Source organism: Tursiops truncatus, chromosome 3 (assembly GCF_011762595.2).
Source record: "Tursiops truncatus isolate mTurTru1 chromosome 3, mTurTru1.mat.Y, whole genome shotgun sequence".
Lineage (NCBI taxonomy): Eukaryota > Metazoa > Chordata > Mammalia > Artiodactyla > Delphinidae > Tursiops > Tursiops truncatus.
In genome coordinates, this window is record NC_047036.1 from 170,636,783 (window position 1) to 170,653,701 (window position 16,919).

General features: G+C 66.8%; 2 protein-coding genes across 11 annotated transcripts; one reads left to right on the forward strand and one right to left on the reverse strand.

The window, feature by feature from the left end:
- Positions 1-2,916: 2,916 nt before the first annotated feature.
- ATP5F1D (ATP synthase F1 subunit delta) lies at positions 2,917-4,980 on the reverse strand. 2 transcript variants are annotated; one of them, XM_033854949.2, is made up of 4 exons: positions 4,840-4,980; positions 4,196-4,349; positions 3,615-3,703; positions 2,917-3,495 (listed from the first exon to the last, which is right to left on the reverse strand). In XM_033854949.2, the coding sequence occupies exons 1-4, from the start codon at positions 4,978-4,980 to the stop codon at positions 3,373-3,375; spliced, it is 507 nt and encodes a 168-aa protein (XP_033710840.1). In that variant the 3' UTR covers positions 2,917-3,372. The 2 variants fall into 2 exon arrangements, with proteins under 2 accessions (XP_033710840.1, XP_073659682.1); XM_073803581.1 differs by having other exon boundaries at positions 4,753-4,980.
- Positions 4,981-5,489: 509 nt separating this feature from the next.
- Positions 5,490-16,582, forward strand: CBARP (CACN subunit beta associated regulatory protein). Of its 9 annotated transcripts, none has more exons than XM_073803564.1 (10): positions 5,490-7,839; positions 9,585-9,698; positions 9,777-9,916; positions 10,181-10,245; positions 10,591-10,735; positions 10,935-11,106; positions 11,320-11,457; positions 11,866-12,076; positions 13,353-13,554; positions 14,559-16,582. In XM_073803564.1, exons 2-10 carry the CDS (start codon positions 9,606-9,608, stop codon positions 15,607-15,609), a joined length of 2,217 nt encoding a protein of 738 aa, XP_073659665.1. In that variant the 5' UTR covers positions 5,490-7,839; positions 9,585-9,605; the 3' UTR covers positions 15,610-16,582. The 9 variants fall into 9 exon arrangements, with proteins under 9 accessions (XP_073659665.1, XP_073659668.1, XP_073659666.1 ...); XM_073803567.1 differs by having other exon boundaries at positions 11,011-11,106; positions 11,361-11,457; XM_073803565.1 differs by having other exon boundaries at positions 5,490-5,872.
- Positions 16,583-16,919: the final 337 nt, after the last annotated feature.

A 16,919-nucleotide genomic window follows, 5' to 3' on the forward strand; every position in this document is an offset into this window, starting at 1 on the left:
CCGGCCCGTGCTACGGGGTTTCGGGGTGCACAGCTGGATTCTCTGCCCCGCCCCCTTTCTGGCCGAGTGCTTCCGCCTGGGGGCGCCCGCGTGGGGGAGCGGTAAGGGGGGCCTGAGTCAGCGGCCTCGGTCCAGGAAAACAGGCTGGGGTCACCTGCCTGCAGTGGGGGGGGCCCCAGCCAGCTGCCCTGGCGGCCCAGCCAACTACATCCCTTAACGGTGACCTCAGAGGGCATTTATGGAGCGATTCACCAGCGCCAGGCCTGCCTTGTGCATCCAGTCACCGCCCGCTGGGCTTTGTGACCCCGTAGGGCACTGACCTTTGTGAGCCTCAGTTTCTGCAGGGTGGCAGTAGAATGAAGTGAGAGAACACAGCAGACCTCACTCTGGAGCCTGGGGATGTGGGGCCCTCACCTAGGCCTGGCAATATTGCCATCATCCCATCAGGCATGCTCACCTGCTGGTATCCTGCCTTTGTGGTGGGCGTAATCACCCTACCCATTTTACAGGTGAGTAAACTGAGACCACACAGCCATTAACAGGCAGAAGCCTGGCATGTCCTCAGGTGTGTCCCTACAGGTCGCCCTGTGTAAGGGGTTTTCTAAGGATGACCCTGGCTGAGGGTAGGGCCCTCTCAGTCGTCCCTCCCTCTCTGTCCAGAGGAGGGGGACCCCAGGCCACTTGTCCACTTATCTGGTGTCTCCCTTTATCTGACCCGACCACCTCCGCCCCCAGCCTTGCCCTGGGGGCCCCTCCCAGGGCTGTGCTCCTTTCCAGGTCTGCCTCCTGCTCCCACCCAAGGGCTCCTGCAGCCTCTGGCCCCCCACCCTCTCACAGGCACACCCAGACACTCCCAGCCCCATAGGGTCAGGGCTGGGCTTGAGGGAGGGATCAGGAGGCTGGGGTTGAGGCACGGATAGGAGTTTGCCAGATAAACAGAACAGTGCTCAGATGAGAAGCAAGTGAGCGCAAAGCACCGGAGGCTCTCACGAGTGCCCTGAGACCTGGTGATGGGGCCGGGCTGAGGGTCTGCGGGCCCGGCCTGCTCTGCCTGCAGAGAGAGCAGGAAGGCAGCACAGGGGACCGTGCGCTCTGAAGCCGGAGCATCTGAACGCTGGAGGGCTCACGGAGGGACAGGCCAGGTGGGACCCTCAGGTGGGCAGGTGGCGCTGGGTGGGGTGCAGCTGAGACCTCCAACGGGTCTGTGATCTCACTGGGGCTGGTTCGTCTGCCTGCAGGGAAGTGGGCTGTCTCCTGGCATGGGGCCCCTGAGGGTCACACACACAGGAGACCAGTGGCCCCTGCCTGGCTTTGCAAGTTCCAGTTGATAAACGTGCCAGATCAGCCTAAGGCCTGTTCTCTCCCACTCATAGCATCCCTGTGCTATGGGGGGCAGTCCCAGGCCGTGAGCGCACTCAAAGCACGAGGGGACCCCTTCCTGGGAAGGAGATGAACCCTTGGGCACCGCCTGCCCCCACAAGGCCCAAGGCCTGCACTCTCAGAAGGGGTCATGACCCCTGGTTCCTGGCCCTGTGACCCATCCCACCCTGGGTGCCTCCCACCCCAGGACGCAGCCTGGCCAGCACAGGCTGTTCCTGAAGCTGTCAGGGCGCAGGTGTCCCCAAGCCGGGCTCTGAGGCGTGCACATCCCCCAGGGGGCCTGCACCATGCTGGGGGTCCTAGCTGTGTGGCTGTGTCCCATAGCCCCGGGCTGTGGCCTCAGGGGGTGATGGTGCAGGCAGGTTCCCTGGTGTGGGGACCACTGGTCCAGGGTCTCCTCCCACAAGCCCCCACCAGCCCCCAACTGTGTCCTTGCTCTTATTTATAGAACAGATGAGAAGCCAATCCAGGAACTCGAAGACCTGGGCTCTAAGCCGGGAGACAAGGAGGGGAGGAGTGGGGCTGCACCTGTGACCCCACGGCTGTCCCAGCTTTAGCTGAGCTGGGGTTTCCTGAGGAAGTGGGGGCCGGCTGCTTGGACCTCACCTGCACAGAAGGAGCGAGCCCCAGACGGACACCGCCCAGAGCCGCAAGCTTGCCTGGAGACTCCCCAGACATCAAGCCTCTGAGGCAGCTACGGGACAGTCATTCGCATAAGATCGTGACACAAGACCACACAGCCCACCCGTGCCAATGACAAGCCCAGGAGTGGCCTCTCCGTCACCTTCTGGCTGCCGGTGACACACAGAGAGGCCCAAGCTTTCCCACACACTCACCCCCATGAAATGCCCCACCAGCTCTGCTCTGACCCAGGGCCGGGGAGGGGGACAAGGAGGTGGCCAGTGCCTGGGTCACCCCCATGGTTGCAAAAGTGAGTTACTGGCTGAAAGAAATGGGACAGCCCTGAAGCTTCAAGGTGCCAGGACCGCCCCCGCCTGGCCACCCCACCCATCTGGGGCCAGTCCAGGGGCCCGGGTGCCACGGAGGTGCCAACACCATCAGGGATCGGGCACCTGGCCAGCTGGGGCCACCCACAGGCCAGGCAGGCACAGGGCAGGGCCTCCGTTGGAGCAGGCAGGACCCACCCCCTCCCAGTGCAGCTGGGGCGGGGCCGGGGAGCCCACGGGACAGGCGTCACAGTCTGGAACCTGGCAGAGCCTCATGTCTGTCCAGCAGCCCAGGCCCAGCCCAGAAGTGGCAGCCACGCTGCTGCCTGCCATCCCCAGCCCTGGCTGGTGACCTTCGCCTGTGCCCACCCTCCCGGCGTGACAGCCAACAGCCTTCCCACAACCCAGTCTAGTTTTGCGAGCTGAGCCCGCACCGCCAACACCCCAAGCGGTTCAGACTACAGCCTGCTGAGCTGGGAAGGCTGAGGCTGGCTGCCCCACCTCGCTGCGCAGACACAGGACACTGGGGGAGAGGCCGCGCTGGGTCCCAAGCCCACCACCAAGCAGGATAAAGTCAGCGTATGCAAACTGGATTCCAGGTGTTTAATGAGGGTTCGGGCAGGGAGCAGGCTGTCCGTTGCCGGTGGCTGGGAGCAGAGGTCTCTGCGGCAGATGCGGCAGAGGAGTGGTGGCCAGCACGTCAGGTTGGGGAGATCTTAGGAAGTGGAAGAGCCTTCCGGGGTGAGAGTAATCCCCACGGGTAGGGCAAGTGCCCGACCTTGACGCCAGCCCCCAGGCCTACCAGAGCTGGCTTGTTTCCCTGGTTTATTCACCACAGAGAGGCAGAGCCCTGAAAGGCGCTCTGGGCAGGCGCCGGCACTGCGCTGCCCCCTGGTGGCTTCCTAGAGAGGATGGCTCCCCCAGGATCACTCCCCCAGCCTCCCAGACAACCTGCACCCACAGGAACTGGGTCCTCACGCCAGGCCATCCCCTGCCCAGCTCTGGCCCAGTCTCCCTGCCGGAGCCAGCATGGGGCATGCACCACCTACTCCAGGGCCTTCACCAAGGCCTCGTTGGCCTCGATGCGGATTTGGATCTCGGCCCTCATGGCCTCGTCCGTGGCCCCCAACAGCTCCGACTGCGCCTTCTCCAGGTTCGCCTTGGCCACCTGCAGGGGGTGGGTGGCAGGTGAGGGCGAAGCAAGGAGCCCAGCCCGGTACCTGTTCCCTCCCTGCAGTTGGGGATTTCGTGGCAGCTCGGAGCACCAGCTTCCCCTGGGACACTCACCCCCAGATCCAACATGTCCAGTGTGACGGCTTCCTCAGCCAATAACTGCACCGAAGAGTCAGCGTTCACCGTGACCGAGCCACTGCTCACTGCAGGAGGAGGGGGAGTGAGAGGTCCATGTACGGGTGTGGGGACACAGTCAGCCCCAGAGCCCCTGCAGGGCCAGGAGGGTGACCACACAGCGTGGCTCCACGATCCAAAGGCCCCAGCACACAAGTGAACAGAGGCCACCAAGCGCATCTACTGTAGACTGGACATGGGGACAGAGCCCCCTCCTTTTGCCCAGCAGCCCAGGAGTTGAGCCAGGGTTAGGAGTGAGCCGAAGCTGATTTCCAGTCTGGGTTGTACCGCTGGGGCCACGCTGTGGAAAACCTCCTCCGAATTGAGGATCCTTTCTCCTCCGATGGGCCCCCGCCTGGCCCACTGCTGACCACTTACATCCCTAACAACACCCAGCCCAGTGCCGGGGAGTTCTATATCCTTGGTGTCCTTCCTGACACTGCCAACTGAAACGAGAACTAACCCGTTGAGACAAGCATCTCCCACCCAGCCCCTTCCCTCTGCCCTCCCAATCAACTCACCAAAGTATTTGGAGATGGTGCCGTCCTCAGCGTGGACCACAACCAGCCCTGGTCGCAGGACCTGCAGTGTGGGTACGTGGGCTGCCAAGATGCCAAACGCTCCGGTCTGCGTGGGCACGTCCACCTGTCGAACGTTGACGCCGTTGAAAAACACCTAGACAAGATACATAAAGAAAGGGTCGCTTAAGGCTAGTCCCTCGGGGAACAGCAGTCAGTCTCCGCCGCAATTAAACAGCCAAGGCAAGACTGAAAGCTGACGGGGGACACGGAGGCAGCCGATGCTTCGGTGGGGTCCTCGTGCAGGACTGCAGCGCCTTCGTCTACTTGACAATGGAATCCAGGCACCCTAGCCCTCGGGTAAGGAGGCGCGGTCAAGGCAGAACCAGCGAGCCACCTGGGGAGGAGCGTACAAGAAAGGTGCCCAGGGACTCAGGTTCTGAACCACGTGAGGAAGGGCGCACATCGAAATGGGAGGCTGAGGAGCGACCTGAAAGTTGGGCGGTCAGATCCCGGACCACACGGGGGAGGGGCGCGGGTCGGGAATGGGGGTCGCCGACCTGAGGGTTGTGGGCTCGGATCCTGGGCCACACGGGGTAGGGGCGCGGGGTCCAGAATGGGGTCTCGAGCCCGGCGGACGTCCGAACCTGCGTGGGTGAGGCGAAGGTGAAAGACATCTGTCCCGGGCCCGCGGCGGGGGCCGGGGCGGCGGCGGCCTCGGCGTAGGCGCGGGCCTGGCGCACGAGGCGGCCCAGGCCTGGGCGGCGGAGGAGCGCAGCGGGCAGCATGATGGAGGGCGGACGGCGGACAGCAGAGCAGGGGCGGGCGGACTCCGGCTGGACGCCAGCGGCCTGGAGGTCGAGGAAGACGACGCTCGAGGACTTCTGGGAGAAGAATCCCGACGAGGGCGCAGGCGCGAACTACGACTACCGGCGCGCTGTGCGCGATGTTGTAGACGGCGAACCGCCTGGACGCGCGGCATGCTGGGGGTTGTAGTTTCCTTCCGGCAAGAGCTCCCAGCCCGGTGGTCAGGTGCGGGGGTCGGTTACACGGCTCTGCACGGGGAGCACCAGAAGCCCGCGCGGAGAAAGAGACACTTAATTCAAGATTTTGGGGGCGCTCATTGGATGTCAGGCGCTGGGGAGACATCAGGGAAATATTAAGATTCCTGCTCTAGTTTGGGGTGGTGGGGGCGTTTAACAGACACTCAACGTAATAAATTGTACAGTATGTTAGGAGGTGACAAATACTTAAAAATGAAAAAGAGTATGGGGGCCGGATGGGGCAGGCAGTGATTGTAGGAGGTGCAGGCGTCCCGGGAACGGTATCCCAGGCGGAGTGTCCAGCTCCCGTAAGCGTCCAGCGGTGTAGGAATCTCTTGGCTGCACCCCTAAGGGCGCCGGCAGAGGGCGCGCCGCGCCCGGAGATGCGCCCCCCGCAGCCCCTCCCGGCCACCGCCTCCGCGCGCTGCTGACGCAAGGGCGCGTGCGCGGGCGGCCCTGGGCTCCGCGGACGTCACCTCGGCCCGCGCAGTCTCGCTCGCGGCGCTGACGTCACCGCTCCGCCCCCGCGCGCGGGCAGGTCGGCACCCCGGGTTGGGCCCCAGCCCCCACCTTGGGCTCCGGGAAAACGTGGAGTCCGGCTAGACCGGGCTGGGGTCCACATCCGGAAGGGCCTTGGGTGAGGAGCGAACGGGTGCAGGGCGCGGGGGGTGGGCGTGGGTCACACCTGGGCTCGTGGCTGGGCAGGTGCTGTGGCCGAAAGAGGCTCCCACACCAGGGAGGCCCGGGGCCTGGCGCCCAGGCCCCCGCACCCTCTCTAGGTCAGCGCTGTGAGAGGTACTCGTGGAATCAGTCCTTATGCGCTGGGCATCCTGGCCCTAGTCAGGTGTGTGCAGAGGGAAGCTCTGCTCCCATTTCTTAGGGGTGCGTCCTGTGCACGGCTTGCTCGTCCCGGAACCCTGGATCCTACTGGAAAAGAGGTCTATTTTCATATGCTTCTCAGACCCATCTATTGGACTTGTCTCTAATCCCCACTCCAGGGTAGCCAAGGGGTCGGCGCATCACCTGTTACTCAGGTCCCCAACCCGGGTTTATCCTGGAATTCTCTGGTGTACCCATCGACAAGCCACCCAGCTCGGCCCCTGCAGCTACCTTTACTGACTTGGATGGCCACAGGCTCCTCCCCTAGCTTCACCAGGGCACCTTCTCCACAAACAGCCAGAGGGACCACATCATTCCCCTGCTGGGAACACAAGCTGCCTCCCCCTGGTCCTCCAACACATTCACCTTCAGCCCACACACTTGGGGACCTCAGGGACTTTGCCCATGCAGTTCCCACACGCCTGGAGCCAGCCTTCCCGGGTAATTGTCCACTTGACTGCCCCTTGCCCTCCTTGGGCTGTGTCACCCTTTCATCCACTGGACACACACCTTCTCTCCAGGGTGCTGCCCCTGTGCTATGCTCTGCTCTCGGACCCAGCTGTAAATGAACTGCTTTTGGAGGTCACCGCAGTGGGGGCAGGGGTGAGGAGGGACACAAGGCAGAGGAACAAGTAACAGGCAACGACGTGCAGGGCCTCGGAGAGAAGCAAAGCGCAGCAGAGCTCCGGAATGTGGGGTGGGAGTTGCTTTGTTAGCAAAGGGAGTCAAGAGGAGATGAAGACTTCGTCGTTGGGAAAGAGGTGAAGGAAGCTCCGGAGGGGACAAGCTGTCCAGGCCTGGCACCTGCACGTGTAAAGGCCCTGGGGTTGGACTGGGCCTTCCTCTTTCACTGGAGGAGAAAGGGGTGCCATTGTGCTGTGCTGAACACAAGGCCTGGCAGGCTGGGATGGGACCCCGACCTGGCTGGTGGCAGATTGGTGGCCTGAGCATCTAGAAAGATGAGGCACAACTGTCTGAGAAAGAGCAGTTTGGGGTCGACCAGGCATGGGGTTTCTGCAGGGGTAGTCCTGTTGTCACCCCACCCCAGGCAAGCCCTGGTGGCACTCAGAATGCGTTGTGTTCCATTATCTTTGCTGCTCATCCTAACAACAAGACAACCCTGACAGTGCTGCCCATGTAGGGGAAGAAAAGTGGGACATGTGCCGTGGAGCCCCTAGGCTGTGCACCCCGGAGACTCCCAAACCGGGGAAGCGATGGTTAGGCAGTCTGGGCACCCCCGGACTCCAGGCCGCGGGGAGTCGTGCGCCCTGGGACCAACACCCCTTTGGTCCCCCGTCCCCGGGGATCCAGTGAAGGTCGGGGAATCGTGCCTCAGGGGCCGGGGGCGGAGATTCAGCTGCCTCGGGAGAGGGCGGCTTCGCGTGGGGAGGGGGCGCCCAGGAGCACAGGCTCCGCCCCCCGCCCCCGCCGGAAGGGACGGGGAGGCGGTGGCCGGCGCGGAGCAAGCGAGAAGCGGCGGCGAGCGAGGTGGGGGCGGCCGGCCGGGGACCCGGCAGCACCGGGCGGCACCGAGCGGGTCGGAGCGGGCTGGCCGCCAGCGCGGTCACGTGTGTGACCCCTCCTCTCGCGCCTGCCTCCCCCGCGCGCCGAGCTCTCCATTCATAAATTCTCCGCCTGCTCCGCGGCTACCGGGCGCCGGAGCCCGCCGGGAGCGCCGTGCAGCAGCCCGCCCGCCGCCCATGGGCCGCGCGCCCCGGCGCTGAGGTAGGCGCGCGGGCCTGGGGCTGCACCGGGGCGGGCGGGGGACAGGCCGAGGCCGCACGGCCCGCCCTGGCTAGAGACCACCGGCCCTCTCCCGCGAGGCGGCGAGGCTGGAGGCAGGGAGCGGAGGGGCCAGGGCCGGCGTGGGGGCCAACCTGCCAGGCTCTGCACCCGTCTTCGGCGGCCCGGAGAGGGACCCTCGCCCACGCCCTCCCTCAGCCTCAGTTTCCCCCTGAGAAATTCGGCGAGGGCCGTGGCGTTTCCGACCCCGGGCTTAGCCCGGGGTTGAGATGTGCCCGAGGTCGGCTGTCTGCATCTCATCGCTCGCCATCCCGGTCCCCCGGGCCGGTTGGGGACGCGGGGGTGGGCGCGGTGGCGAGCCCGATCGGGAGCCGAGGCCCGGCAGGACTTTAGGGTGGCCCGTGGGCAACCTCCGCCCTGGTCTCCCGTCCCCACCTGCTCCCTAGGAGTCCACCTCCCTTCCCCTTCGGCCTCCTGCTGTCTTTCCTGGTCTCCTGTCATCGTTCCTGTGCCTCTGCCCCCTCCCCCCTAACCTGAACTCATTTCCCGACCTACATAGAGGCGCCCCCTCCCCCGAGAATGCAGGGGAGCCGCGGCCAGCCTCTGACCCGAAGTGCCGAGGACACCTGGCTTTTCCCGGACCCTCCCCTGCTATGGGCCTCAGTTTCCCCCGCTGTCGAGTAGGGTGAAAGTCCCAAAGGGTTGGGGGCGCTGGAACCTGTACACAGGCTTTCCCTTTCGTGTGGGGACGGGCCGCGCGTCGTGCCCACTCAGGGCTGCTGGTCGTCCCGGCCCCGGACTCGGTTTCCTGAGATTCCAGAATGCGGCCACCGGTCCTTCCCGCCGGGAAGAGCCGCGTGTTGGGGAGGGCGGTCAGGTGCAAGGTCCAGGCAGTCCCTCTCCCGAGAACTGAGACCCTCTCTGCCTCAGTGCCCCCGGCTCCAGGCAGACGTGGAGCCCGGCCGGCTAGGGCGGGGACGGGTGCGGCGGGGGCGCGCAGCCGACCGGGCACCGGCGGGCGGCGGCGGCAGCAGCCATCTTGCCGCCCGGGGCTGGCTCCAGCCGCCCCTGCAGGAGGCCTCCCTCCCCCGCGCCCCCTCCCCTCCCCAGTGCTCCCTGGCAACCCGCCCCCCCCCAGCTTGGCCTGCTAGCTCAGTCGCCATGGGAACCAGATTCTTGAGGGTTGGGAACAGATGCGCCTCCTTTGGCCTTTTCACTCCCACCGGTACTGGGCGGAGGGGGAACCTGTACATCCAGGAGTCGTAACCTGGAGTCCCGGCGCTCAGCCCCTCCACCCCCTTCCCGGGCTGGCCAGCCCCAGGGATGGCCCGAGTCCCCGCTATTCTGGAACCAGTCTCCTGGGGCCGAGGCGGCCCCTCCCGCTCCCTGATGGTGCAGGCAGGGCCCCTGGGGTCTGGCGGGAGTGAGTTGACAGCCTCAATTTGCCTATTCCTCGCAGAGGCACTTCTCCTTTCCTGGGCAGGGCTCCGGCCCCATGCCACCTTGCCGGGCCGGCCCCACCGGCTGGGGAAGCTGTTGATACGCACGCGCCTCCCCCTTTTCAAAGATGGGGACATGGATGTCTGATCTGACCCGGGTGGGGGCTGCCTCGGGGCTCCTCCCCACCTCTTCGTGAGTCACCGCCCTGTGTGGTCCCCTGCTCGAGCTCCCGGGAAAGCGGGAGGAGGGACAGAGGAGCTGGAGCTGAGCAGGCCCTGCCCCTCCAGGCCCCTCCTCCTAGCCTCAGAATGCAGCCCACGGCCACCATGGCCACGGCCGCCACCACCTCCACCACGGTCGCCCTGACCACGACGTGGGACAACGCCACGGGCCGCCCCACCGTGAGTGAGGGGGGTGTGGGGGGCGGGGCCGCCAGAGTCCACGCCCACAGGCCCTGACCCTTGACGCTGGCCCCGCAGGGGGAGCCCGACCCTGTCCTGGACAACTACATGCTGCTGGTGGTGGTGATGGCGCTCTTCGTTGGGGGCACCCTCGTGGTGCTGTCGGGCACGCTGCTGCTCTGCAGGCGCTGCTGGGAAGTCCACAGGCGCGTCCACAGGTGCGCGGGCCCCCAGCCCCACGACCTGCCCCGCAGGGGAGCTAGGACAGGTCAGCCTAAGAGCCCACGCCGCAGGGGCGCTGGGCCTGCTTCTGAGTGACGGTGCCCACGTGTCTGCGCAGGAGCCTGGGAGAATGGGGTGGGTCCGAGGGAGTGGGCTCCGTGAGCTCAGGATGCCCCGGTGGCCATGAGCCCTGCGGGGGACCCCGTGGGCAGCGCCCTGGGTCCTCTGGCCCACTTTGCTCTCCTGCTGCCCCTCCCCAGAGCCACAGAGGAAGCAGAGAAGACCACCACCAGCTACCTGGACAATGGCGCCCGCCCTGCCCAAGGTGAGGAGCCCTGCCAGGCCTGTCGCCGCCCGTCTGTCCGCCCCCCCCCCCCCCGCCCCCGGGCCGCCTGACCATCTGTGTCTGTCTGTCTCCCCCACCAGACTGGGCGCAGCTCGAGTCCGACTCATCTCTGTTTCCTTAAGCCCACGCGTAGGTGCTCACAGGCGCGTGCTGCGTGAGTGAGTGTGTGAGCGGATGAGTGAGTGCCCTCCACACCCCCACCCCGCCCCCGGTGGTCAGTCGGGCCCTCGGCGCTCCCTTCCCGACCCGGCCCCGCAGCCCAGCCGCCCGCCGGCGCCCGGCGCGGCCCACCCGGGGCCCACCCTCTCTTGGCTCTCCTCGCAGACCCCGAGTTCAGGGGGGAGGAGCCCGAGGGCCAGGACGCCGAGACCGAGCGCTTCCTGTCCACCAGCTCCACCGGCCGCCGGGTGTCCTTCAACGAGGCGGCCCTGTTTGAGCAGAGCCGGAAGGCGCAGGACAAGGGCCGCCGGTAAGGAGGGCCCAGTGCCGGGGCTCACCTGGGAGGTCACCTTGCTGCGCTGGGCTTGCGGGGCAGAGCTGGCCCCCGCCGGTGCCTGGCTGTCCCCCACTCTCGGCGGGCAGGGTGACGGTGGGGCCGGGGAGGACGCTGGGGTGTGGGTAGAGGGACCCAGCTCGCCCAAGGTGACGGGAAGGCGCGCTGGGCGCAGGTACACCCTGACCGAGGGGGACTTCCACCACCTGAAGAACGCCCGCCTCACCCACCTGCACCTGCCGCCCCTCAAGATCGTCACCATCCACGAGTGTGACTCAGGCGAGGCCAGTGCGACTGCCACACCCCACCCCACGGCCGCCCCCAAGGCCAGCCTTGCCATCTTCCAGGTGAGTTGGGGGTGGCAGCTGGCCCGGAGCTCAGGGGCGGCCCACCCTCCCCCAGCAGGCACCACTTTTCCCACCTTCTGGCTGCGCCCTTCACCTCCGGGTGGGGAGTGGGGCCTGGCCGGGTCCAGCGGGTGGTGGGTCCAGCACGCATCCCCCCCACCCGTGCTCTTTGACCTGTCACTGCTTCCTCCCCACCCCGGCTCTGTCCCACAGCCCCCGGGGAAGGCCCTCACCGGCCGCTCTGTGGGCCCCAGCTCCGCCCTGCCAGGTGACCCCTACAACTCGGCCGTGGGCCCTGCCGACTTCGAGATCAGCCCCTCGGCTTCCAGTGACTCTGGGGAAGGCACCTCGGTGAGGCCCCCGCGCATGCATCCCCCATCCCACTCCAGGACAGGGCAGCCTGTGGCCCCCTGCCTGGTCCCCGAGCTTGGGGGGAAGAGGGGCAGGTGGCACACAGGGCACATGCACGGCTGGCTCACCTGCACACAGGGCAGTCCAACAGCTGCAGAGGGTGTGGTCAGGGACCCATCTCAGCCCAGGGGACGGGACCCCTTGTGTCCAGGGCTGGGGGAACAGAGGTGGCCAGCGCCTGGCCGAGCCCTGGGGAGCCTCTCTCTCGGGGGGAGGAGGCCCCAGCTCACCCCCAGCCCCCTGTTCTTCCTCTGCCTTCTGTGTGAGTGCCGGGTGGCCTGGGCTGGGCTGGCACTAGTGCAGCAGGGAGAGGCTGGGGGGTCTGAGAGCATCCCTCTTCCCTCACAGTTGGATGCAGGGGCCAGGAGTGCAAAGCCTGGTGGGCCAGGGGCCGCAGCAGGGCCTGGGGAGGCAGGCCCAGCCTCTGGGGCAGGCCCCGTCCTGCAGTTCTTCACCCGCCTGAGGCGCCACGCCAGCCTGGACGGGGCCAGCCCCTACTTCAAAGTCAAGAAATGGAAGCTGGAGCCCAGTCAGCGGGCGTCCAGTCTGGACACGAGAGGTGAGCTGTGGTCCCTGGTGGGGAGCGAGGCCCAGGGGCGGCCCCAGGAGAATGTGGAGCAGGCGGCTCTGCACCCTGGGAGGGGTCCCCAGCGCCCACCCCATGCTGGCCGGCATCGCCCGCTTACCAGCGGGCATCTCGCCCAAGGTCAGAGCTGGTCAGGAGGAAGAGCCAGGGCTGCACGCTGAGCCCCGGTAAAACAAGGGGTTGTCAGGCTAGAGCGTCACCTACGAGGCACTGCATGGTGTGTTTCTGGTTCTGCGGTCAGTGTTTCTGCTGCGGTGGCGTGAAAGCAGCCCTAGATGGCGTGTAAAAGAGTACAGCTTTGGCCAATAAAACTTTATTTACAACTACAGGTGGTGGGCCTTCGATCCTGCAGACCCCTGGTACGGGGCCCTGGATACAGGGCTTCCAAACCTCAACCCAAGGACCATGCATGTGTGTCTTGGGGGGGAGGTGGCACCAACAGCTACAACCATCCCTGCTCATGGGAGCTCAGCGGGGCCAGGCGCTGGGGTGCCTGCTGCCCTGTGGCGGAGGTGGTGGGTCCCACTGCCAGGAAAGGCGGGGTGAGGGGATGAGCAGTGTTGGAGGCCAGGGAAGGTGCGTGGCCAGTGACAGTGCCAGTCCCCTTGTTGGGGCCCGGCTCCAGCTGCTGTGGGGTGGGGGGAGGGGTCAGTTCTGGCTGAAGTGCTCCTGGCCGGGGAGGGGAGGGGAGGGGAGGGCTCGTCCCACTGTGCCATTGGGAGCCCAGACAGAGCCTGTGATTCGGGAGGTTGATTATAGGCAAATGCAGGCACAGAAGCACCCAGAACCTGTTTGCTGGGTGACTGTCATCCCCACCCCTGAGGCTTTCCCACTGAGGCCTCCCTTGTGGGAGGGTCCTGGCCCTGGGCCGGCAGGGCTGGAGCTGGCAGGAGAGGGCGTCACCTCTCCCCCCTCACCTGTCCCTCACTCTCCCCCACCTTCGGCCTTCTTTGGCACTCTAGCCGGGCTGTGTCTGTTACCTGGTGTCCAGGACAAGGCTGTGCTCTGGCCACACCTGCCTGCCAGGGCCACTCGGACCAATGCTGCCACCTTGGCACCTCCAGTCCCACCTGCCCTGGCTGCTGGGCTTTCGGTCCTGGTCTTTCTGCCCTCGGCACCTTGGTTTCCCCACCTGCACGGCTGGGTACATGCTCACCTGGTCCAGGCTGGCTCTGTTGGCTCAGGGGTCAGGGGGTGGGGCCCGCGGTGGGAGGGGCCCAGGCAGGCTGCTGTACCTTCCTCTGCACAGGCTCCCCCAAGCGACACCACTTCCAGCGGCAGCGGGCAGCCAGCGAGAGCATGGAGCACGAGGAGGGGGACGCCCCCCACGTGGACTTCATCCAGTACATCGCCAGCGCTGGCGACACCGTGGCCTTCCCGAGCCCCCGCCCCTTCCTGGCCAGCCCCGCCAGCCCCGCCAGCCCCGCCAGCCCGCCCCCCACTCTCGGCAGGTATTTTTCAGTAGATAGAGGTGCTAGGGGTGGGCCCCTGCCCCACCCCGTCCCCCATAGGTGGCCCAGGGAGCGCTCTCCCCGCCCTTCGGACAGGTGGTCGTGTTCGTGTTCCTCTGGCTCCACCGTCCTTCCCGGAGGCTGCCTCGCTGGGGCCACCTCTCCAGCACGGACCAGAGGAGGGAAGCAGGGGGAGACTGGGTAAGGGTAGAGGGGCGGGCGGGGCCTCCAAGACAGAATGCCTGCTCAAGTAGGGCCGCTGTGGGTATGTGTCCGCGTGGGTATCGCTGCTTCCTGGTGGAGCCTGAAGGGCTCCGCTGTGGCCCCAGGGTCCCTCTTGCCTGTCCATGCTCCTGAGGGCTGGAGGCCGCTACTCAGAAACTGCTGTGACCACTTCTGCCAGCGGTACCCCCTCCCCCAGCCCAAGGACAACTCTGCTGAAGCTCTGGGCCCACGTCAGTGGGATGGGGAACTGGATCCCGGGAGCAGGGCTCCCGACTCTTGGGCATTTCCTGGTCTGGGTAGTTAACACTTCCTTCGTGTGTATCTTCCTCCTGGCTACTTGTCAGTCTATGGCGGGGGGCTGAGGCGACACACTCAGAGTCACCCAGGCGTAGGGGCTGAGCTGGACCCTGCTTGGTCCAGTCCATCCCCAGCCACCCCTTGGTACATGAAGCTCTTAGGCAAAGAAGGCCATCTCCCGAGAACAGCCTTCACTCTTTCTGGGCGAGGGGCCAACCTCCTGCAGTGGCAGCAGATGCTCTGGTCACATTTTGTAAGAGGCCCTGGTTGAACGGCAGGCGCCAGGACGGCTCCGGGTTTACTCGAAAAGCATCCAGTGCAGAGTGAACAGGCAGCATGCAAATACATCATCTTCCACAGGGCCTGGCCAACCCTAGAGCGTTCCCACCCGTGCCCACCCTCCCGGACCCAGAGGCAGGGTGGCCGGGGAGGGGGTGCGGGGGGCCTGGGCTGCCTCCTGACGGCTGTGGCCTGGTTTGCAGGCTAGAGGCAGCCGAGGAGGTGGGCGCCGCAGGAGGAGCGAGCCCCGAGTTCCCCCCGGAGTGCGGCGTCAGCGCGGGGCCTGAGCAGCAGCAAGACTCAGATGGTGAGCGAGACGCGGAGCCAGAGCAGGCCCAGACCATCTATCGCGACATCTGGAGTCTGCGCGCCTCGCTCGAGCTGCACGCGGCCACCGCCTCAGACCACAGCAGCAGCGGCAACGACCGCGACTCGGTACGCAGCGGCGACAGCTCGGGCTCCGGGGGCGCCGCAACCGCCTTCCCGCCACCCTCGCCGCCGCCCACACCACGGACGGCGGACGGCGAGGCGGGCGGGCCGCGCAAGCTGCTGCAGATGGACAGCGGCTACGCCAGCATCGAGGGCCGCGGCGCGGGCGACGACGGGCCCCCCAGCGCGCCCGAGAAACGCTCCTCCTTCACGAGCTCGGGCCGCGAAGCCACCGTGGGCTGCAGCTTCGAGGGTCCCACGCCCGAGGCGCCCGCCCGGCCTGGCAGCCCGCGCGCCTGGCCTCGCCGCGCCCCGCGCCGCGACTACAGCATCGATGAGAAGACAGACGCGCTGTTCCACGAGTTCCTGCGCCACGACCCGCACTTCGACGACGCCCCTCCCGCCGCAGCGCGCCACCGCGCGCGCGCACACCCGCACCCCCACACGCGCAAGCAGTGGCAGCAGCGCGGCCGGCAGCACAGCGACCCAGGCGCGCGTGCCGCACCCTCCGCCCCACCCGCAGCCCAGCCCGGCGCCCCCCGCCCCGCACGCGCACCCCTGCGCCGCGGAGACAGCGTCGACTGCCCACCCGACGTCCGTGTGGGCGACGACCCGGCCGCGCCTCCCATCCCCGTCATCGAGGAGGAGCCCGGCGGCGGCTGCCCTGGCTCCGGCTTGTGCGCCGGGCCCCCGGGCGCGCTGCTGGATAAGCTGGCGGCCAGCCTCGACGACAGGCTCTTCCCGCCACGCCTGGCCCAGCCTGTCGCCGCGGCCCCTGCGCTGGCCGTGGCCGCGCCCACGTCCCCCGACCACAGCCCGGTCTAAGCCTGCGCCCCGCGCCCACCTCGTCAGCTTAGTCGGCACCGGCGGGGCCTCGGCGCTGGACACACCTGAGGTGCGACGCCCCGGCGCGCCTGCGCTGGGACCGCGGGCCTCGAGCACGCACGCAGTGCCCCAGGCACCCTGCGCCAGCCCAAAGTGCGCACGCACACAGTCCCCTCCGGGCACTTCATCGGGTCGACTAAAGGGAGTGTGGCGGATTCTCAACTTAGGGGTTCCGAGGACCACATTCAACTTCCCTTGGCCCCAGACAGCGGCCTCGGGCTAGTGACCGGGGTCGCCGCGTCCACGGCACGACGCAACGGGAAGCGCATGCGTAGGGCTTGCATCCTGGAGGGGCAGTGCGAGCCGACTGCGCGAGACGCATGCGCAGAGCGCCCCTCCCAACACCAATCGAGCCTAGCGACGCGTCCGGTTCGCACGCGTCCGGTTAGCACGCGCCGGAGTTCGCGCTAAGGCGCACGCGCAGGGACCAAGGGGCGCCGAGGCTCCGCGAAGAGAGGGCGCGCGGGCCCGGGCTGTGAGGTTAGCTCGAGGCCGTGGCCTCCAAGCCCCCGAAGCCGTTTACCTCACCGCGGCGAGTGCTCGCGGCAGTCCGCGCCCCCTCCGAGCAATAACCGTACTCGCCGCCGCCGCCCCCAGCCCTGTACACGCCCCCCGGCCCCCTTCCTCCCGGTGTCTGCACCCTGAACCCGCCCTCCGCATGTTGAGCGGGCCGCACTTCCCGTAACCACACCGTCCAAAGAGCAACCAGGACTCACCAGTGTTTGAGACACAAAACCCAAACGGTCAAAGTTTCAAGTTTCCCAAGCTTTATTTATTGCCAAAAGATGGGGCAGCCCTCGCCAGCGGCCGAGTCGCCCTGCCCCGCCCCTCGAAGCTTCGTGCTGTCTGTGTACCATCCAGTGATGGAGTTTGTGTTCTGTTTTCTGATTGATTATATTTACTGCATACTCTTGCTTGCTCTGGGTTTTCTCTGGGGACCCAGGAGTACAGAGGCCTTGGGCGAAAGGGGATCAGGCCCCCCTGGCCACTGCACTGTGGAGCTGTGGCCCCTGGGCTGAGCAGAGGGGCCTGTGGAGCTCTGGGGAAGCCGGGTCACCAGAGAGCACAGAGATCCAGCATGGCCAGAGGCAGACACGCGTGGGAGGCCCATGTTTCCACCCGGCACCACCAGCAAGACCTGCAGACCCGGGCCAGCCCGTCCACTGTGGGGTCCACAAAGGGCCCCAGGCTCAGGCTCAGACTCACACCCCCCCACCTGACAGCACGTCCTGCCATCCACAGTTCCCAAA

Bases quoted from the DNA above. Each gene is read 5' to 3' on its own strand.
- ATP5F1D (XM_073803581.1), bottom strand. From the start codon at position 4,980: ATGCTGCCCGCTGCGCTCCTCCGCCGCCCAGGCCTGGGCCGCCTCGTG. The intron at 4,350-4,752 runs GTCGGCGACCCC...TATCTTGTCTAG, and splicing joins TCCGAGCCCACAACCCTCAG to GTGTTTTTCAACGGCGTCAA. The intron at 3,704-4,195 runs GTGAGTTGATTG...CTCCTCCTGCAG, and splicing joins CACCATCTCCAAATACTTTG to TGAGCAGTGGCTCGGTCACG.
- CBARP (XM_073803564.1), top strand. From the start codon at position 9,606: ATGCAGCCCACGGCCACCATGGCCACGGCCGCCACCACCTCCACCACG. The intron at 11,107-11,319 runs GTGAGTTGGGGG...TCTGTCCCACAG, and splicing joins CCAGCCTTGCCATCTTCCAG to CCCCCGGGGAAGGCCCTCAC. The intron at 11,458-11,865 runs GTGAGGCCCCCG...CTTCCCTCACAG, and splicing joins ACTCTGGGGAAGGCACCTCG to TTGGATGCAGGGGCCAGGAG.